Raw genomic sequence first — 22,710 nt, 5'->3', positions numbered from 1 at the left:
CGGGAGGTGCCTCCGGGAGGGGAGCGGGGGCGAGGCGGGACAGGGCGCTGCTGGCGGGGGCAGGCAGAGAGCTCCTGGCGGGGGCGGACGGACGGACAGACAGACAGCTCCTGTCGGGGGCGGACAGACAGACAGACAGCTCCTGGCCCCAGAGACCAGCCGGCCGAGAGCCTCCTGCCCGCCGTGCCCGTGCTAGCCCGCATCGCTTTGGTGCCACAGCATCCTTGGGCTGTCGCTGCTGCGACAGTGCCACTGACCATCACCCTTAGACATCCCACCCCCCGCTCCATCCCCGGTGCCCGGTGTGTGGGGACTAAGGCGAGCAGTGACAGTCGGGGCAAAGCCAAACTTACCCCCTGATGCTGGAGCTGGGCACGGCTGCTGGTCCCACCAGCGCAGGGGACACGCTCTGGGCTGCAGGACACGTCCCCAAGCTGGTGTCTCTGTCCTTCGCTGCAAACCAGGATGGAGCACGCTGGCTGTGTTTCTCTGGATGCTCATGAAACGCTGGGATAAAGGCTGTGCTGTTTACTGAAAGACATAATGGCTGTCGAACATTATTACTTTCTCTTTTGCAATATAAAACTAGCCGGGGAAACTTAAATACAAAAAAGGTGGCATTTGGGCTGCATTTTGAAAATTAGTACGTCTTTTCCATGCTTTCCTGTATTTGCCTTTGCAGTATGGATTTATAAATACATGCCTGAAGTCTTTGGTGGTTGAAAAGTACGGTGAAGAAACATGGGAAAAATTAAGGTAATCTGTTCCCAATAAATTGAGTGTATTGGGAAAAAAATGCTCAGGAATTTAGCAGCAGAGGATTATAATGTCTCACTGGTAAACCACAGCTGATGTGTATCTCAAATAATTCTTAGATGTAACTAGCAGGGCAAAACCAGGAGCTTCTTACCTTGTAACACGTCATACTCTGACACTAATTTGTCCCAATTAATTTGTTTTATCAGATAATTTAGGATGACATTTAGTCTTATAGACAGTTGTGCAATAGACTCGCTGGCTCACTGTGACAATATTGAAAAGTAATTACACTGGAGAGATGTCATCCCTGATATGAAGTCTGTTTAATTCCAGTACTTTCAGAAAAGCAGCTAAAGATAATCATCTTCTCTGGTTTTGTCTTTACTTTGTGAGCTGTATGGTACTTTCCAAGATATAAAGATATAAAAATGATACTTAGATGCATACATATAATGGCCATTGAAGCCAGTATAAAAAAATGGACAAGGTTTTGGTCATGTCTGTGGAGACCCAAGAGCTTGATATTGTGGCCACATTGAAGAGCAAGCCAGTAAACCAGAAGACCAATTAAGACTCTGTTTTCTCTAGCCCCATCCCCCCAGTATGATGTCTTAATCTTTGAAAGAGCTTACTGAAATACCATAACGTGAAGTAGCAGAAACGGAGAGGTGGACACCACCATTCAGCCATGTTAAAGCAACACTCTTAAACCCTTAGGGGAAGTAACATGTTCCAATATAAGGCCTGAAGGAGGTTAAAGAGTGGGTTAACAGCAAACAGTGCTTAATGAATGCCAGTTGGGTCACCCAAGCATGTTATATTTACAGCACTGCTGAGACAAGAATATTGTCTTCTCTGTTGCAGACTGCAGGCTGGAGTCCAGGATTCCTTCTTGACTTTTGAGGTTTACAAAGATGAGATCACAATGCAGCTCGTTGACAAAGCCTGCAAAATATTAGGTATGTGTCACCACATCTCACAAATAAACCGTCCAGAGTGAAGCCTGAGTCTGCAGCCCAGGTTTTAGTCTCATGTGCTCTTTGGAGTGTCCTCTGTACGTTGCAGAATTTCTGCATTCACTCTTAATCCACCAGACAGCATTTCAAGAACTTCCAAGCCTTTCTTATCCATTAAGGTATCTTTGTTTTGCCAGGTGTTCCTGCTGACATGGTGCTGAGAGAGTTTGGAGAGTATTTCTTTGAATTCTGTAAGCGCTCAGGCTATGACCACATGCTGAGGACACTGGGTGGAAATCTCTATGAGTTCATAGAGAACCTGGATGCATTGCACAGCTACCTGTCCCTTTCTTACCAGGCAAGTTCCAGTAGTAATTACTGAGCAGGTATGTGTGGACTCTGCCAGAGTTCAGAACCGAAGGAACAGCATCTCATAGGTGGGAACAAATGATGGAAAAAGATGCAATGACAGGCTTTCCCACGTTCTGAAACATATTACTCCAAAATGTTAGGACAACTTTTTATAATAATTTTTTCTGAGTAGTCCTCAACATTAGATATTATTTAGTATGTTTTCTCTAATGCATAGCATATTTTCCTTCACAGATAAGCATATTTAATTTTCTATATTTCAGCTTATTCAGATTACTGCTTGTTTTATTAAGACATGTGATGCTTTTGTACAGGTGGAATTCACTGGCAAAAGACACTGAAATTTTGTTTTCCTTTGTTTTTCCTCAGGAGATGAATGCCCCATCTTTTAGAGTAGAAAAGAATGAAGATGGGTCAATGCATTTACATTACTATTCAGATAGAAGAGGTCTGTGCCATATCGTACCAGGTAATCAGAGAGGATGCAGAGTACAGAGCAGCTGTTAATGCAATATGTACACAGAATAATCGTATATTCGCAGATAAACCTCTGCTCCGGTTTCAGAATCTGTTTTCAGATGAGCACTGGCCATGGAATTGAAGCCTGGTAGGGCTTAGTCACCAGACATCTGACCTTGGTATTTCCCTACTCCCTGATCACTCCTAGCTCCCAGTAGTTTCATCAAGATTTATGATACGACAACCCAGGCCATAAGTCTCCTTTCCTGCTATAGAATTCCTATAGAAGTCCTACAGAATTCCCTTCCTGGAAGAAAAATTAAAGTTCATGGTGTGTCTAACTGTCAATTAGTTGTCAGTGACTCATGCTCCTTAAATTACAGTGAAGTACAAATTATAGTTGATTTGAAGACATCCAGCCAGCCTGTAATACATATTCCATGCAATCTGTAAAGGTACTATTGAACCCTGTTCAAAACTCAATCTTCTCCTGGCATTTCTAGGAATCTCCACAGTTGTACTTGTGCGAGTGTTAAACAGCTGTAAGTCTGTAAGAGATGATCATATTCCTTTCATTCATAGATGCTGCTGAATTTAGAAGTTTATCAGAAGCTCTCCCTTTGTCAAAACTCATTTCATATTCCTGTCAAAGCACATAATTATTTGTAATTTCAGACAGAGCTTTTCATGTAATTGTCCAGTATCTCGCCTAATAGCTAAACAGAAACGAGAGGACTGACTGCATCTTCATGAAAGATATTTCCTTCCTTTCAAAAGAAAATATTCTGCAATGATTGAAATAGATTGTTATAATGGAATCTCTTTAGACCCTGTGCATCTTTTTTTGGGCTAATGGGTATTCATATTATTACTATGTATGACTATTTGGACACATTCTTCAGATGTCCTGCTGAGCTTCTTCTAGTGAAAATAGGCATTTGTCATCAGACAAGACAAAAGAAGCAGTAACCTTAAAGCTTATCTTCTGTGCACTTATTCTTATCACGGCAACAGTAGTAGGAACGACATAGGTTGCTTTCTTCTTCCAGAGTCCTTTGGAAAAGTGATTTCTGAAACAGTGAAATTCCACTGTGGGCTCTCTGAAAGGGAAAATGGAAAAGGTTTGTTCTTGGCAATATTTTGTCTTTTGTTTCCCCTTCAGGAATCATTGGTGCAGCAGCCCTGGATTTTTTTAACATTGAGATTTCAATGGAAATAGTCAATCAAACGGAAGAAGAAGAAAGAACTGGGAAAAAAGAACATATTGTTTTTCTTGTCACTCAAAACCCTGTATTTTCATACAAGGAAAGAAACGAATTTTCTTCCTCATCTCAATACCTTGCTGACTCTGAAAAAAGAATTGAGAACCGACTGAATAAAGAGGTATTTTAATATTCATTATCACTGTATTATTAAAATAATGATTAAAATAAAAACATCCTTGAATTTCCCTTTGGATTTATTTCAACAGGACCTTGAAAAAGCCAAGAACACAATTAGAGACAGAGGAAGCTCTGTTTGTCCTGTCAAGAAAAGTCACTGGAAAACAATAAGAGGAATAATCACATTAGGAAAAGGTGAGAAATCATTCAGAGGGAGCTTGTCATCATCTCTGAGTCTCTTCAGTAAGAAAGTCAGTAAGCCTCCCTACCTCCACCCACACATCCGTTTTGAAGTTACCATTCATATTTCCTCTGTGTCTTTTCAAAATGTTTCGGTGAAGTTTCCTTCAGTTAGACATTGGAAATGAAAGAAAAATTGCAGATAATAAGCACGCTTAGTAATGACACGTACTTAAATGGAATATGAACTGTCACTTTTGTCTGTTAAAGAAAGTGTTCTGAAAATACTTCTGAAAAGTATTCTTCTATGAAATGTCATTGTGTACTACATGTGATACTTCCTTCTCATGTCACTTGGTCGAAGATGATGAATTTAAAAGAGTGTTTTTTAACAGGGTAGCTGCTACTCCTTTCCAAAGTTATCAACCGTAGTAAGTTCTGACAGCCAAATTACACCCTTCACTACCAAAAATCTACTGCTAATCTAATAATCTTTGCTTATACCTTCATATGTTATATGTCTATATATGTTCATAAAACGGAAGAATTTTTTCAGTTAGGATCTTTGGATTCCCCAGGAGGAATGAGAATCCAGCTGAGTACCACCAAGGTGTTTGGATTCTGGGAGGAGTGAAAAATTGAACCTGATAATATCCGGTGCAATGCCACATGCATTACAAGAGCAGATGTCTTGAGTAATAAATTAATAAATATTCAAAATTAAATTTTAGAGTAGCATTTTTACTCAGAAAACCCCAACTCTAACAATAAATGCAAGAGTTATCAAGAGCCAGATTTTGAAAGATAAAAAAATGCACATTGACTTCCCCTGAAGCAGTAAGAGGTCTAAAAATTGGGTCCTAAGTTTGTAATCTTTTTCACCAGTCTCCTAAGTGACTTGAGCACTTGTTATCAAGCAGAATTTACTAGAGTAACTGTCATAACCACCTTCTGGGGCAAAGAGATCACTTGAAATAATCATCCTTTGCATTACTGTGGAATGCTGGAGAATCCAAGTTTATACTGTGAAGATCAAAGGCTTTGGGTGCTTCAGTCAGAGGAGCACTTTTGACTATTTTTACTCACTCATTTTACAAAAATGTCTGTTCGCCAGCAAGCACAACCTGCTCTATAGATCTGTGACCATTTTGAAAAAAAATCAGGGTAAGTAAAATAGAAACAAAGAGTAATTTGGTCTTTGTGCTACGGACTAGAGTTACTTGTACAGGAGACTGAAACCCAGATCGTGCTGGGTCTTTTCTCCATAAATGTTCCTTAGTAGCTGGCAAAGTCTATTAAATCCACTTCTGCGTACATTTTTGTGGGGATATAGCTGTGTTACATTGCTGTGACATCTGCAAATTCATAGAGCAGCAACATCTACAGTTGGTCATCTATTCTTATTGTTTCTACATAATTTCATGCATCTAACGCTCTGTGCTTTTTTGTGTGGTTAAGTTTTAAATTCTCAGCCGACTCAGATTAGTTGCTAATCAGCAGTGTATCAAAACAGCTGCAGACCATTTAGCACAGATATGTGCCCATTTCTGGACCCACATGCTGTTTACTTTGTCTTCACTCATTATGATACAGGGTCCTGTCTCACTGTGTGCTAAAAAGTAATGCTCGCTGCTTTTATGAGGTGCAACAGGATTAAAAACTGCATATTTACCTTGCCACAGGTAAGCTCCTGAGAGGATTTGATCCGGTTTATCCCAAGAGCCTCTGGGTTGACACAAAAACATTTTGCAATGGACTTCCTTTTCATATGGTTTTTGACAAAGAGGTAGGAGAAGCCTTTGCTGTGCATAAAACATGTAGCTATTTTCTGCTGGTTTGACTGTCCTGCAGTTCACTGCTGCGTGTGCTCTGGAAACAGGGAGACTCATTTGCAGGACTTGCAGAAGTGCTCTGTACACAGACACGATATAAAAGTCACTCATAACAACTGGATCATTTCAGATAGGAATCTCCTGTGAATTTATTGAGATTATCACGTCTGAAACAGCTGCAGATAAGCCAACAAGGTGTACTGCAGCAGTCTATCCATTACCAAACACCAAACAGAATTTTCTGAGGTTTCTGGCCATCTTTGTGTCCTTGGATATGCTGGAGACACAACCCATCCTTTAAAAAGGATTTGTACTTACAGATAATCACCCACTCCTCCCAGTTATTAATTTATCCGAAGGCTTTTGTAAGACTCTGCTGGTGACTGAGGCTCTACATGCTTCCAGAGTCTACTTGGACAGGATTCTGCTGTGAAAACCTAGCTACATACAAAATCGGGCAGCATGCAACCCCATCTAGTAGGAACTGGACCCAAAAATCTCTTTACCTTCTGTGGGAGGACTGAGTGTCCTCTCCTGTGCACACATACTCTGCAGCAACTGAATTGTCTTTCCTTGGCAGGTGCTGCTCCATGGCTGGTTTCCAGCTAGCCTGGGTTCCCACCAAGCTGCAGTTCCTCTTGCTCCCAATTCCATGCAGGGAATATTGGCTTAGGACAGGAGCAAAGAGAGGAGAAGCTGAGAATAGGACAGCAGAAGAAAGCTGAACACACTCAGGGAACACCTTTTGGCATCATCCTGACAGAGATTCCAGAGCACAGTCTGCTGCATGCCACTGTCCACATTAGCCAAAGTTCAGAGGTTTAAACCTTTCAAGACATCCAGTCTGCATAATTTGATAAAATTACTAGTGTGGGAAAAGGGCAAGTCCTGCACCCATTATTGGTAACCAGGTCAGAGCTTTATTAACTCTCATGATAAGCAGTGATGGCAGAGTGCACATTTCTGCAGGAGTTAAGATGGTCAAGCAGGCTAAAAGAGAATGACTAAACCTTTACACAGCAATGGTTAAGAGAAGGTGTGGCATCCATTAGAAAATTAATATTTGCCAAAAACGTTTTATGCCACAGTTACTTTCTTTTTGGAATGCAGGACATGCCCTGGTATCTCTAGTTCTCTTTTGCAGCTACCTGTAAGGCTATTTGTTAGGCCTACACAAACCCAAGCAAGGATAATAGCAGATAGCTTTGTTTTGGTTTTAACAATTGATAGGGAAGAGCACTTGGATAATAACATTCCTTTCTGGGGACTTTGTCTTGCTACGAAGGACACTCTTTCAGAGCTTTGCAGTAATATGCTAATAAGATAGAAACTTTGCTCAGAAATAAGCTGTGTAGTTATAGCAAGGCAAAGTGTGTGTATGTGTGTAAACAGTGAGGAGCTATGGCTTGGCCTGAACCCAAACAGGATATGAATTATAACACATTGTCCATATTTTCTTTTTAAGCTCAGAGTGAAGCAAGCTGGGGTGAGCATTCAAAAGATAGTACCTGGCCTTCAGACCATGGGCATCTGCTTGGATCACTATTTCAGTATCGTTCACCCAGAAGTACCCTTCACCATCTCTAGCATTCAGAAATTCATCAACAGCCAATTTGTTTTCCAAACTAGAAGAGAGATGATGCCAGAGTCATGGAAACAACGGCCAATGCTAGAGCTGAGAGGTACTTCACTGTTTTCAATAGCATAAGTGTTCATATTAATTCAGGAATTATGCTGGAGCTGAACTAATGCCTTTCTGTGGACTCCTGGCTTTACATAAGTCCTATAAATGACCTTGTCTTTGTGCAGTGAGGGGAGGATTAGGTGATTCTGTTTAGAGAAACAGTACTTTAAGATGCTTATAGACAAATTCTGCTGTCACCTCACCAGGTTTTGAAAGCTGTCAGTCAGAAATAACACCACCACTCCCATTTGAAAGGCTTCGGAGGACAGTGCTTTTCTAATGCTGCAAGCCCCACGTCTTTGCAGCTTTCCTGAGTAACAGGGGCAAAGCCAAGGGAGATTGTTTTCTGAACCACCTCTCACCTCAGTTATTCACGGAGTCGCAGAATTGACTCAAATCCTGTTGAGTTTGGAAGGGACTTATGGTGATTGTCTAGTCCATCCATGCACAAAGCAGGGTCAACTACAGCAGGTTACTCATGACCATGTCTAGTTGGGTTTTGAATATGTTGAAGGATGGAGACTCCCCAATCTCCCTGGGTGATCCATTCCAGTGTTTAACCACCCTTACAGTAAAAAGGCTTTTTCTTAGATTTAAACGTAATTCCTACATTTCAATTAGTGCCCATTGTCTCTTCGTCTTGGGTACCACTGAGAAAAGCATTTTTCACTCCCTCCTGTCAGGTATTTATACATATTAATAAGCTCCCCCTGAGGCTTGTCTTTTCTAGGCTGAACAACCCCATGTCTCTTAGCTTCTCCTTTTATGACAGATGCTCCAAGCCTTCCCAGGTCCTCCATCCTTTGCTTTTGAAAATAGGAGAGACATGTACTTTCTTCCAGCCCTCAGGAACCTCCCCTAGTCACTATGACTTTGAAAACTAACTGAGAGTGGCCTTGCAATGACACTGGTCAGCTCCCTCAGCGCTCCTGGGTGCATCACATCAGGTCTCATGGACTTCTCTATATCCAGTTTGTTTAAATGCTTACTAACCTGAACCTCCTGTGCCAATGGTAGGTCTTCATCACTCCAGGCTTCCCGCTGGTCTCAGAGCCTTGAGATTCCTGAATGGTGATTCTTACCTGCAAAGACTGAAGCAAAGAAGGCATTGAGTACCTCAGACTTTTCTATGTCCTTTCTCAGCAGATCACTTGCCCCAGTCAGCAGAAGGCCCACATTTGCACTAGTCTTCCTTTTGCTGCTCATATATCTGTAGAAGACCCTCTTGTTCCACTGGGGTGACCTAACTTTCACCTCTTGTATTCTTTCTTTTTTATGATTGAGTTTAGTCAGGAGCTCCTTGTTCAGCCACGCAGGCCCTTGCTATGTTTGCTTGACTGATGGCACATTGGGATAGACAATTCCTGAACTTGGAAAAGGAGATCCTTGGAAATCAACCAGCTCTTCTAGATCCTTATTGTTTCCAAGATTGTATCCCATGGGATTCTTCCAAACAGATCCCTGAATAGGACTAAGTACAGTCTCCTGAATTTAAGTCTTGTGATCTTGCTTTATTGCCTTATTCACTCCTCTCTGGTTCCTGCACTCCACCATCACACAGTCGTTGCAGTCAAGGCTGCACCCAGCTTTCACATCTATAGTTCTTCACTGTTTATAAGTATCAGATCTAACAGGACACCTCCCCTTATTGGCTCATCAGTCACTTGTGTCAGGAACCTCACCTATCAGTGCCTCAGTGCACTCTAGAAACCTTCTTAATTGCTCGTGCCCTGCTGTGTTGCCTGTCTAGCAGGTATCGAAGTAGCTGAAGTCCACCATGAAGCTGCCTCCACTTGTCTTGAGAAGGTCTCATCTACTTTTTCTTCCTGAACAGGGCATCTGTAGCAGATGATATCCATCACAACACCACTCACTCTAATCCTTATCTGGAAGCTCTTGGCTGGCTCATGATCCAGCCCGGGGCAGAGCTCCTTGCATTTCCCTTGCTCTCTCACATAAAAGGCAGCTCCCCCTCCTTGCCTGCCTGTCCTTTCTAACGAGTCTGCCTTCATTCTTTGCTCCAGGTGTGTGAACTACCCCGCCTATCCTCTATGATCCCAGTGCTTCACTGGGAACCTGTGGAAGGGACACAATGCCAGCCCTCAGAGCCACCTTCTGCTTATGGAGCCACTGGGCTCAGCATGGAGATGCACTGAGCTGTGTAAAAGTAACTGTCCAGGTCTCACTTCCCCGTATCTCTACACATGAGTCTATGCAGCCAGCACAGAATCGCTTTCCCTTGCTAAGAGTTTTCTTTGCCAAAGAAATTACTGCTTTGTACATTTAACAGCATTTTAAACCCAGCCACCCAGCAGGGATTGTGCCAGTCCACCCATCCACGGCTCTGGGATTGCATCTCTGGCACATGCAGGCGGCGATGAGATGTGGGGTGGACATTCCCACAGTAAAACACCGCAAGCATTGCTCCAGCCTCTGCCCCCTTCCCCTCTGCCAGGAGAGGGACCAGGGGAGAGCTGGTGACACTGGTACAGCTGGAGGAGAGAAACGGCTTCCCCTGCGCCCCCATGCATTTTGATTACTAAAATGCGAACACATGATTCATTCTTCATTTATGCCTTTGAGGGGAGTTATTTGCTACTGGCTGGGTTTCAAATGGGCATAAAAATAGATTAGTTCACTAGGCTTTTATTTTTTGGAGTTGCATTTTCAGATTCTGATTTCTGTCTTCATCCCCCCCAATGTTACATAAGAGTTTACCAGTTAAAATACTTTAGCAAAAACCATATTTTTTAGCTTTATTTTTTCTAAGAGGAATGACAATGGAATGATTCTCTGCTTCCTGTAATTAACTTTAATGACATTTGGTTTAAGTGTTCTGTGACCTCAATTTTGCTTCTCTGAACTGTATAATATGACCTAATTTTCCCTTCTTTCCTTTCACCTTTACATAATGAGTGTCACACCCGGTATTCCTGAGATTCAGAAAACATTGAGAGTTTAGGGAGACTGAAAAAAGTGATGTTACCAAAACAAGGAATTTAAACTAGTCACAGGTACAATCTTACTTCCTCTTATGCTGTCAGGGTTAATTCACATGATACCTTTGATGTTCCAGTCCTGTTAGTTGTCAAGCTGTTCATCCGGTTACCCCAGGGATGGGGTGAGAGACAAAGAAAGAAAGAGGAATTCCTAGATCACTGTTCAGAAACCAAAGGTACTTATGAAGCAGATAAAGAATAATAATAATAAAATATGAAAAAAATCAAACCCATAATCAAATCTCAATAAAGAAAACAAAAACTCAATCGCCATCAAAAATCTCTTCTACCTTTCAGGCATTTTTGTACCTGCTTATTTAGATGATCCCAGTGACTGAACGCTCCAGCTTCCGGGAAGGAAGGTTCCCTTGACTTTACTGGGCACCACATATTACTCACTGTGAAGTTAAACTTTAGATGTTTTATTTAATCTTTGTGAGTCTCAGATCCCCTGTGCATGATGCTGACTCACTGGCTTCAGGAACATTTCAAGAACTAGTAGCACAGCAGAGAAGAGGACAGGCGAGATGTGAGCACTGGGGTTCCTCGTGAAGAGGAGGGACCAGAAACATGGTTGTGCTCTATCTAGCAGTTACAATGAGTGAGGGACTGCTTGCTGGGTCCTGATTTTTTTTATTTACCTAGTGTACCTCCTCCAAAAAAGTCCACCTCTCAGTCCAGGAAGCAGAGTAATTCCTGTAACGACCTGTGATGACCATACAAAAAGCCACTGTCCTTAGAATCCATCCCCCACAATTAACATCAGTAATACTGAGCATCACATGAAAGTCCAAGCTGCTGAAAACTCTTACCGACGCTTGTTTCAAACAGGCCAGATGATCTGGATGGAGTCCCTGCAGTGCATGCTCTATCTCTGCTCACCTTTGCTTCGCTCTTTGCACGAACTGGAGGAGCGACAGATGCATATTGCAGACATTGCACCTCACGACGTGACCAGGGATTTGATTCTTCTCAATCAGCAGCGACTGGCAGAGATGGAGCTCTCTAACCAGCTGGAGAGGAAGAAGGAAGAACTGCGGATACTGTCGAAGCACCTAGAGGAAGAGAAGAAAAAGACTGAAGCTCTGCTCTATGCCATGCTTCCTCAGCATGTGGCCAACCAGCTGAAAGAGGGGAAGCGAGTTGAGGCAGGTGAATGAGTAGGATGCATTCGTGATGCATGATTTGTGCACCAGGTGATGATGATGGAGAGACTGGGGTGCTGGCACAGCCCTATTGCCACTGTCGTGGAGTACATTCTCTACTTGGTGACACTCATGGGTAGGAGGAGGACCACAGATCCTTCATCTCACTGATAACAAACCTTAGACTATTCTTTCAAACAAAATAGCTTCTTTGGAAGTTATTTGCCAAAACTCTTCCTCAGGAGGTGAAAGATGGGAGAAACTGCTCAGTCAGGGAACAAAGTTCAGTGTTTGAACAGGAAACTGAGATTTTGTTTTTAATGTGGGTATATAGGGAAATGAGGGGTCAAAAGTGAAAGGAACAAAGAAATTTGTCTTTCACAGAAAATTTTCTTAATTCCTCTATGCTATCTATAAACCTAGAATCATGATTCCTGTTGTTATTGAGGACTTTGAGGCAAGTAAGAATATGCTTAAATTCCCTTTAGTAAGCACATACATGAAGTTAGGGGTAAAAAGCTAAGGATATCCTTAATATGGATGGACAAAGGGACACATTCAGGTGTCTGGACTGTTTGAGATGTGTGATGATTCTTTTGTTTGATATACTCTTATATTGACATCTCTCTTTCATATCAGCACCCGTATACGAGTATTACCACTGATAGGTCATGAGATCCTAGAAGAATGACAAGAAAGTAATCTTTGCAGATGGGTCTCAAAGAGATGCCGTGATTATCCAGCCATTACAAGTACTTACTGCTGGTCTTTCTGCTCACAGGAGAGTTCAAGGAGTGCACTATATTGTTCAGCGATGTTGTGACCTTTACCAACATTTGTGCCCAATGTGAGCCTATTCAGATTGTTCTCATGTTAAATTCAATGTACCTGAGATTTGACAGACTGACCACGGTGCATGATGTGTACAAGGTATGTACTGAGCGATAAAGGCTATCGAAATAGTCTGGAAAAAGATTTTGGTTTGTTTGGGGATTTTTTTTTTGTTTTTAAATGCACTTAAATTCTCTTCCCCCCAGTGTGACTTCCGATAAACCATAAAATATCACATATTTGTAGTAATCAAACAAAGAAACTAGAAAACAGAGATGTGATTAAATGTGTTTAAAATTTTCAGACAGGCCTGTAATGTCTATGATGGGCTAGAGTCTCTTTCCACAACACTAACGCCAGAATGGCTGTTCTTTCATACATCTCTCTCTCTCTCCTCTCTTAAATGCCTACCCAACATGACAGTATATCCCAGTTTATGGACCAGTTTGAATAATTTTCCTAGTTCTTTTATTCCAACCCATTGTAAATAGGTAACTATATCACTAAGTGTCTCCGGTGGTGTGAAATAACGTTATAAACAATACCCAGATAATATCTAGACTTTGTTTTGCTTCATGGGGATCTTAGACAATGGTATAGATCTCCTGCTGATCCCAAAGAGCATTGAATAGATCTAGACTGTAATGTATGTGTTGTCTCCAAACCATGCTGGAAGGATCGGAGTCTTGGTTGACACATTATAATAGCATTATAACATCTCCAGAGCTACCCAGATTTGTTGAACTCAAGAGCAAGTCCTGACTTTCTGTCTGTCCCCAGCACAATAAATATTTAGGAAGGCAGAAATAGTAAAGGGTGAATCCAACTCTCATTCATTCCTTGCTGAGGCAAGGCATGTGGCTCATCCCGCAATAAATTGTACTGGGAAATCAGAAGCATTTCTGCCTTGGCAAGGAAACTGTATTCAATAATTGAAGTATCCAGGACATGGCCCACAGATTTCAGGATAAATTAGCATCATATTCTATCTAAATCATACATCGTAAGTAAATTATCTGTCACTATAATAATCTCCTTTTGATACCTGTAGATAACTCCTATTAATATTGAAGGAGGTTACCAGGGTACAGAGAGGGAGGATGAGATTACTATTTCAGGGAACTGAGAAAGAAATGAAATATTGAAATTCATCAAAGAAACTTGGCCCAAGCTTATAAACATCTGAAGTTGTGCATAAATCTTGTTAAATTAAATCTCCTACCATGGCCGAAAAATAATTAGAGTATCTATTTGCATTAGTAGTTTTTTTACAGTTGTTTTTAATTTGTTACAGAAAATTACTGGCATTACTATGGGGTTGGCTATCTGAGAGAAGGGATGCACAGGAACATATTTTTCAAGGCTAATGTGCTGAACAGTTTTAAGTCATTCTATTAATGAACAAGACCAAAGATCAAATTATGTTCCCACTCTTCTATTGGTGTTCATCTTTAAGAAATCAAATTAATCTAATTTAAACTAATCTCTTATTTATTGATGGTAAATGTAACAATAAAGTCTCATAAAAGCAGTTTAGAAAATTCCCTTACCATGTAACAGTCTTTTACAGTGAATTTTAAACGTTTGAGAATTCTCTGTTTCAATCAGGCCTATTCCCAGTGAGATCTCTGGTACAGGTATAAACACCAAAGTATTTCTCAGGTGCTTTACCATGCACTCCAAGGAGACTGGATGCCTGAAGGAGGACAAACCCTCTTGGCATTTGTCTCGGAGCCTGCAGCATGTTGTGGAAAAACAGCAGGTTGTAAGGAAGGATGCTCCTGAACTGTTTAGTTCACTTTGCGTTCTTAGGAAGGATGCTCCTGAACTGTTTAGTTCACACGTTGCGTTCTGTGACATCCTGGAGACTGGAGGTTTCTTAATTTTATGTGAACCCCTTAATATCAATAATCCCCAGTGAATAGACTTCCTTGTTCTATTGTGGCTTTTTTTTAAAAAAAGAAGTATGCTTTTAACACTGTCCTGATTTGAGGACCAATTGTGAATTAGAGCTAATTAATAGCATTCAGCTAACAGATAACCTCCTGGCCCAGGAGTCTGTGCCTGGGGATAGCTCTTTGCATATAGGTCTGCCCTGGGTAAGAGGAAGGCAAGAAGTCTGACACTTTCACAGCATCCCTTAATCCTTAGGGTCTCTCACACTGTTACCTAAAATGGGTCAAATAAGCAGGGACAGAATGCACAGAAATTAGTGTGGAGTCAAGGAAAAGATCCCCATCTGAAGGAAACTCAAACATGCTAGAGGTTTCTGATGACTGGAAGCACCTTCTAGAAGAGAGGGGGCGTTGATGCAGGTAAGAAGAGCCCCAGACAGCAAAGCACCAGCCTGAGCAAGATGGCATACTCATATGTTTGTCCCTCTCGATTAAAGGTGGAGACAATTGGCGATGCCTATATGGTGGTAGGTGGGGTCCCTGTGCCTGTGCCCACTCACGCGGAGCGAGTTGCTAACTTTGCCTTGGGGATGATAATAGCAGCTAAAGGAGTGCAGAACCCAGTTTCGGGAAATCCTATCCAAGTAAGTTGTTAATGCAAAGATGCATGTGTGTCTGTCTGCTGCTTGGGTTGGGCTTCTGGTTAAAGCATTGCAGTAAGAGATCCTTCTTACTCCTCTGTGACTTTGGGCAAGGCCACAAGGGTGCATTTTTTCATGAAGAGCCTCTCCCCGTGGATATTTGATACTTTTCTGGTGTCCAGTGTTGTGTTAGGATGAACTTTTAGGTGGCTGGATAGCATGAAGAAAGATGTTAAATAACAAGTGACGTTTTTGGGGGGTGTTTTATGTCTTTGTAAAGATTAGAGTTGGGATCCATACAGGTCCTGTTTTGGCTGGAGTTGTTGGAGAAAAGATGCCTCGTTATTGCTTGTTTGGAGACACAGTGAATATAGCTTCCCGGATGGAGAGTCATGGCGTCCCGAGTAAAATTCACCTCAGCTCCAGTGTCTATCAGTGAGTAACTATGATGGAAACTTTGCCTGTTAAAAAAGCGTGCTAAAAAACACTGCTTTCACAGCTGCAGCTTTCAGATGTAGATGATACTGTCTTTAGTCACTGATTTATGCACCTTATTTGTAAAGAAAAATCACTGCTTCCAAAGAGTTTATTTATTCTGATTATTTCAAATGCACTTGTATATAGAGATAGAGGTTTGAGAGTCTCAATCCTAGAGAGCAAAATATGGGAAAAAATATTTGTGATAGCTTATTGGAAAAAGCAATAGAGTGATGTAGATGTTAGAAAGACGGGTCAGAACATTTAATTTGACATCCTGCATAACAAAAGCTTTAAAATCTCTCTGATTGAGCACAACGATTTGTGGCGAAATGGTTCTATTTGCACTTACTAAGGATTAACTGCAGAAACCACTATCCTATTCATGCAGTAAGTCATTTACTTTTCTAAAACTCATGTCACTAAAAATTAAATACTAAATTTTCAAGAATTTTATGTATGCATAAAATATGTTTGCAAGAGGTGGAAGTGAAGACAGGCTACACAGGAGGAGTACAAAGCCATTGTCTGGGCTCGTAGGAATGACATCAGGAAAGCCAGAGATCAGCTATCATTGAAATGGGCAAAGAAGGTTCGAAGGCAATAAGAGGAGCTTCTGCTATGTTAGCAGAAAAGTCTAAATGGAAGTGTGGACCTGCTGTAGGAGGTGATTTAGTGACAGTGCCCTGAATATAGGCGTGAGTTACTCAAGACCTCTCTCACCTCAGTCTTCACTGACGAGGTCTCAAGGTCCCTGCACCTACAGTCAGAGTTCAAGGAGTAGGTGAAATACCAGTATTGGAAGAAGATCAGATCAGGGGTCTTTTGAGAAATCTCAATCTGTAGAACTGTATGGGGGCAGATGGGATACCTCCAAGGGTAGTGAGAGAGCTGGGTGATAGCATTACAGTGCTGCTGACTGTTGTCTTTAGAAGTTCATGAAGATCAGCAGTGCAGCAAGTGATGAAAGTCAGATGTTACATCTATACTGAAAAATGGCAAGGAGGACAGGCTGGAGAACTATAGGCTGGTTAGGTTCATGGCAGTCCCAGTGAGAATCAAGTCCTCTTGGGAGCTATTTTTGGACGCTTAAGGTGGCAATTGAGAATAGTCTGGATTTACAAAGAGTAAATCATGCTTGACCGAATCCAATTGCTTTCTCTGATGACTGGAGAGAGTTCTGTTTAATTGGTGTTGGCTGCTTCAGTTCTTAATTTCTATTCACTGATCAATAAGAACCCTTCACCATACTGAAGTATTTGACTATGCAATCCATTGATTTTTTGATCAGAGTGTACGTGTAAAGCTGAAAAGCACAGCATGCTTGAATAAACAGTTGAAACAAATCTTCAGTTGTTCACAGATCAATACTGTTTTTCCTGAACTGCTGTGATTTGATTACTTAGATTACAATAGCTCTTCTAAAACATCAGTGTCATTTTTGCTAATCTTGAATTTTTGTGTGTCATTTTGCTTCTGATATTTTAGATGCTTAAAATACAAGAATTTTGAGATGACTGAAAGAGGAGAAATAGAAGTAAAAGGCAAAGGGAAAATGCACACATACTTCCTCATTAGAAATAAAACTGCAACAGAGAATGAGATAATGGGAAGGCCAATGAAAGGCTTAGATTCTGGCCATGAATCTGTCCAGTCCTTTCAAGAAGGCAGAACTGAGACAATACCAAATTGTCATCAGCCAGGTACAGTCAACTTGACACATCTTTCCCTCCTTGAACAGATGAATATTAATACAACTCAATTAAATATTATTTTCTGTTCTTCTTTCAGTTACTCAGACTCAACTAGAGAAGGACCAGACCCCAGCTATTGCAATGAAGTATGTTGATGGCCCCACAGATGTGCAAAACAGCCTCAAAAGAAGAAATCAAGCAAAAATTGCAGATTTAAGAGGTAGGTAGGTAGTTACTGTCTAGCAAAGGCAACAGAAGTAGGAAGTAACTGAGGCTTAATCTTGCAGCTTTGTTACATTCCTCTTCTGAATAATGATTGTTTTACTCAAGCAAGAAATTCATGCCAACATGTCCATGTTGGTGAAACTAACCATCCTGCACACCATTTAGGGCCCAACAAATTCAGCTGCAGAGCAATCCCAGGTGTTAATTGTGCACTAGGGAGAAAGAAGCTAAATAGCTGTCAAATCCTTGCGTCCTTCTGGTAGAGCAAACAGAGCAGATAAATGGCAGACAGCTATTCGCATGGGCACATCCCAGTTGCTTATGTACACATCTGTACCAAAACCTTGCCATACAAACCCAATACATCATCTTTTCCTAGAAAAGCTGCTGTTATTATTTGTAATTATGCAGAAGCCCTCATCAACACTAACCTGAGAAAGAGAGACCTCTCTGGCTATGCAACCTGTTGTTTGTCAAGCCATTCTCCTGCAGGGGGTAGAAGAATTTATTGCCATGCCCATATTCTGCAACCAAAGTTCATTGTCCTCTGAAGTAGCTGATACTGAAAAACAGATGCCATTTGATTTGATGCCGTAACAGTCTAATCTAATGCAGCAAGTCTTGTAATTCTATGTACAAGTTTTGTGGATTTTATATAGACTAAATATGTTGCCACTGATTACTAGAAAATATTTTACTCCCTTCCCTCCCACCTGCTTAGACGTGGTAGCTAATCTAGTTTAGGGTGTGCTGACAAACACAAACCTCTACGGTCATTAAAAACTCACGCTGAAGGAGTGTTTCCTTTCAGGCAAAACTTATGATTCCAAAAGCGATGGGAGTCTCCATGGCAACCAGCATGCAGATGATGGTCCTTGTCCTCTAAACCAGGGAAGAGTCAAACCTGCTACTGAAGAATCACGGATTAGAAATGTTCGCTCTAATTTTTGCACTTTACTCTAAGTTTGTTACTTTTTACATTAAACAGAGCAATTTTATTATAATTTAGTGCATTTTGCTGTTGTGGGACTGATTTTGCATATCAGATACCACATGATTTTGTAAAAAAAAAACCAAAATACAAGAAAAAGACATTGCATCACAGGTTTCAGCAAAAAGAAAACAATGGAGGATATATATTTTTTTTAATCGATCTACACGTGCCATATAATACCCCCACTGGGGAATGAAACCACCACAAGAAGCTTTGAAGACCTATTTTTCAGTCTTTGAATATCCCTATGTAAAAATCACTTTTTTTGGTATGTCATGCAGCAAATTCAGAAAGAGGTGACTCATCCAGCTAGAAATATTCCTACTGAAATGAGCACTTGCCATAAAAGAAACATTCCCTGAAGTGACCATCTGTCTTGACTTGAGCACAGCCAACAACTTCTCCATGTAAGGTTAGCAGAGTTTGATGTACATTTTAAGCGTGATGACAGTTTGATCTCCTAACGGGTCTTTTATTGGATAAAGGCATCATGCAGTAGAAGTGCAAAATAGAGCTAATACAACCTGGTTTTTTCCATCCAGAAGAGAAAATTCTGTGTACTTTATAGCTTACAGCAGTAAAAACCCATCTGTAACCTTCGAACCAGCCATCCGTGCGGTGCTTAGATGGTCATAGAAGGAGACACACATAGTGGAGTTACACAGCATCAAATTCATCACAACACTGAAGGACTGTTCAAGGCCTGTGAACTGTTTGAGACTGTCAAACGAGTTGCCAGTTTGTTTCTCATTTTCTCACCCCAGCTAGACAAAAATAAACTCTCAGGACTAGAGAGGGAGCCTGTCAGTTCTGGAATTAATGTTGTTAGCGTCATTGAAAATAACAGTGTTAAAAATCAACATCACTTACCTGGTGTCAGAGGCTCCTCAGCTGAATGACTTCCATGCCACTATATTCTTAGATTAAGACTGATCAGAAATGGCAGAGAACAATTGAAGTTCAGCTGTCAGGGATTTAAGATGTGGGAGCATAAATACAATGGATATAAAGGTTGTGGACAATTCGGCACATCATAAATTGTGCTCTCGCTCCCATAAACAGAGCTTGGAGTAGGTGGAATGTACTTGCACTGGGTGACTTTGACAGGAGATGCACCCTGCACACCAATTTATTACCTTTGGGCAAGGGTTCGCTGTCTAAGGATGCAAGCACGGGACCCATTTGAACTTTGAGCAAGAACTCATTGGAGAAGATGATGTTACTCCTCTGTTACAGTCTGGAGCATCACATTTCCACCTCTGTGTCTGCGGCAAGAGTAAGGCTCTTTAAACACCAGACAGAGAGGTAAGATTGATGAAAGGCATCTCCTCCTCTCTATAATATAACAAGATGAAATGTCACCTGGTTAGATTTTCTTTTTAAATCTCTGAGGCAGTAACTCCCTTGTCTGGGTGCTCTACAGCTCTGTCTACATTAGCAAGTACTGCAGACCAGAAGAGGAGGATATGTAGAGTGAAACCATCAGTGCTATTTGTCCACACTGTAGATATTGCAGAGGGCTTGCTAGTGTGGTCCCACTCACTGAATATGTGCTAGCTTTTGGAGTACTCACCTTACAAGCACATCCTCTGACTTGGTTTCATCCAGAAGATATCCATTCGTGTGCTTTGAGACCACTCTACAGTGTGAAACAAAGTACGGTAAGTGGGTTTGACCAGGAAATTCAGTCAGGAGGGTGCTCCTGACTCTGAAATGCTGATGTAGACACATCCTTTAACATTAACACTTTCCACAGTATAACTGAGTAGCACCATTCTGGGCGAGTGCAGTTTTATGAAAGGCAGGATTGGTTTATTTATCTAGGCACTGTTCATTATTTTGGGGAGGGCAAGATCTACTGTAGATGAAGATGGATCTATAGATTATTATCGTCAAGTTGGATATCAAGATTTGAAACATTTGACTGTGTGCTACCCTCAGACACACAATGTCTAAATTTCACCTTCATCCTTGGTTACTCCTCCCCATGGTCCCAGTGCTCATGGCTTTGCACTTAGGCATTATGAACACAGCTTTAAAAAGACTTTCCTAAGAAAGATAACACCCAACTTCTTCCTCACTTACAATGATTTAAACATGAAAAAACAGTGAAATCAGCACTATCCCATTGATCCAAGTTGAGAATCAACTGTGACAAGACTTCTTTGATTCCAACATAGAGACACGTTTCACTACTCTTTAGTCCTGCTGATGGAACGGAGAACACAACATTTAACAGCTGGCAGTGGTGGACTCTGTCTTTATCAGCATTTGCTATGGAGATTTAAAGCAGCTTAGCCCCAAGCACAAGCCTGACACAGGAGTGCACACCCCTCAGTGGCCAGTGCTAATGCAGGAGGGAACATCTTGCTGTCTCAGCTGCTCCAGCAATCCCATCATTGTATGGCTGAATACGACTGATCATCTCTCCAAAAGGAATGTCTTCCAATTGGAAATGCTCTGCAATCCAACAAGCCTGGCCATTGGTGACTGGGTCTTGGTATATTCCAGAGTGGTTTCAGGTAGAAGCCCAGGGCTCCTCTGAACTCGTATGGATCCTCTTGGCAAGAAGAAAGAAAAGGATCATGGCTTAATTGCTGCCTGTATCTTTCTGCCCAAATTTTAACACTTGCTTTGCTTATTCCTGCCCTTTTTGCACTGAACAATCTATGAATGTTTAATATTGCAATGTTTTAATTGCCAGTAAGTGCTCCATGGTAAGTGACTTCATGCTGTACTGTGGTAAAACTGATGTGCTAAGTGGTTTCTCTGTGGCATCTGCTACAATCTGGTTCTCTTGGAGATGCAGAGCTAGGTCAAATCTGCACAACTGCTTTTAAAAATTAATGTGCCTGTGCATCATCATGTATTCTTAAATCTTTGGGCACTGCTAAAGACTGCAAAAGTATCACTCAAAAATAAATCTTTCCATTAATATACTGTTGGCCATTTGTCAATGATTACTTCGATTCCTTTCCCTCTTTTCCCTTCCATCTTTTCTGTTAATTTTCTCTATGAGCATACAAAAGTTTAAGGCTGTAATATCTATAATAAATGTCCGGTGAGTTTAATTTCTAGACCATACACAAAGTTATAGGTATTTGTGTGACATCAGAATCCGCAGCCTACTACAAGTAACACTGTCATATGGTTACTAATACATGGTCTTAGTGTCAGTGACCTATGGACATTGAATTAACACAAAAGGAGTGGGAGAAGTGCATTCCCATTGCTGCTTCATGGAAGCTGAGGCTTAGAAAACTTAAAAGTTGATATTTTTTTAAAGCTGTCTAGAGCATATGGAATCCCAAATCCCATTAAATCTGGTGTTCAACCATGAATTTTCAAAAGTGCTTGGGTAAATCAAAGGTCCAGATTTTCAAAGACATTTGTTGTTACTTTGCTAAGTGAAATCAACTGGATTTAGATACTTATCTGAACGTGTATGCAACGTCCTGTTTCTTACAATGAAGCTTTCATTAAAACATTTACAAACCACTTCCCTGTGAATGCCTTCTGAAATAAGCTGTTCGGAAAACTTTCCAAACTGTAACCTCATTTGCTGGAAATCACCAATTCATTACTTCTGACATTACAATGCAACTCTGTATGGACCCAAGCTGAAAATAAAATCCACAAACAAAATAGCAGTGAAATTGAAATTATTACTTCATTGGTGAGAATATATTAGAAATGTACTTGAATATACAAAACATGGTGAATTTCAAAATGAAAAAAGGAGCACAGATTTTTGTACAATATTACATATAATCCAGCAGGGATTTTTTTCCACCAGGTCTCTGCTTTCATTTTTGAAGGCTCGAGTTTATGAACAGACAATGAGATGAAAATCCTCTTTAAAGTTATTAGTACAAACATCTACTATTCATGCATTCTCTGTGCAATATCCAGTTTTCAGTGCTGCCTGTACATAAAGAAATAGCCATGTGCAGTATTTTTGGTCCATAAATACTTGTAATCAAAACAATTATGCGGGACACTATCTTTACTCATATGACTATAGCCATCAAGTACTACTTATTTTTTACAAGCGGTTTGTAGTTCTCTCTCACATTTATTTTGCATCTGCTTGCTAAGTTTCTGATAATAATTCTTGATCCAAGCCATGCTCAGAAGACATTCTTGAAAAAATCTGATATTAAAAATTCTTGCCATTTTGACTTG

General features: G+C 40.9%; 1 protein-coding gene across 1 annotated transcript in view; it reads left to right on the top strand.

Annotated features, from left to right (window-relative positions):
- The window catches only part of LOC106899005 (guanylate cyclase soluble subunit beta-2-like), a 22,709-nt gene extending 575 nt beyond the window's left edge, over nt 1–22,134 (top strand). The window contains exons 2-16 of the mRNA XM_014960629.1: nt 683–756; nt 1,624–1,718; nt 1,913–2,073; nt 2,457–2,556; nt 3,709–3,929; nt 4,018–4,123; nt 5,791–5,894; nt 7,406–7,622; nt 11,455–11,775; nt 12,550–12,698; nt 14,992–15,138; nt 15,416–15,570; nt 17,101–17,315; nt 17,404–17,526; nt 18,343–22,134. Of these exons, the coding sequence (XP_014816115.1) occupies nt 683–756; nt 1,624–1,718; nt 1,913–2,073; nt 2,457–2,556; nt 3,709–3,929; nt 4,018–4,123; nt 5,791–5,894; nt 7,406–7,622; nt 11,455–11,775; nt 12,550–12,698; nt 14,992–15,138; nt 15,416–15,570; nt 17,101–17,315; nt 17,404–17,526; nt 18,343–18,494 (2,340 nt within the window). The 3' untranslated portion in view covers nt 18,495–22,134. The remainder of the gene's footprint in view (nt 1–682; nt 757–1,623; nt 1,719–1,912; nt 2,074–2,456; nt 2,557–3,708; nt 3,930–4,017; nt 4,124–5,790; nt 5,895–7,405; nt 7,623–11,454; nt 11,776–12,549; nt 12,699–14,991; nt 15,139–15,415; nt 15,571–17,100; nt 17,316–17,403; nt 17,527–18,342) is intronic.
- Nucleotides 22,135–22,710: the final 576 nt, after the last annotated feature.

Source organism: Calidris pugnax, unplaced genomic scaffold, assembly GCF_001431845.1.
Source record: "Calidris pugnax isolate Ruff unplaced genomic scaffold, ASM143184v1 scaffold398, whole genome shotgun sequence".
Taxonomy (NCBI): Eukaryota; Metazoa; Chordata; class Aves; order Charadriiformes; family Scolopacidae; genus Calidris; species Calidris pugnax.
This window is presented reverse-complemented; position numbering and strand designations above follow the sequence as displayed.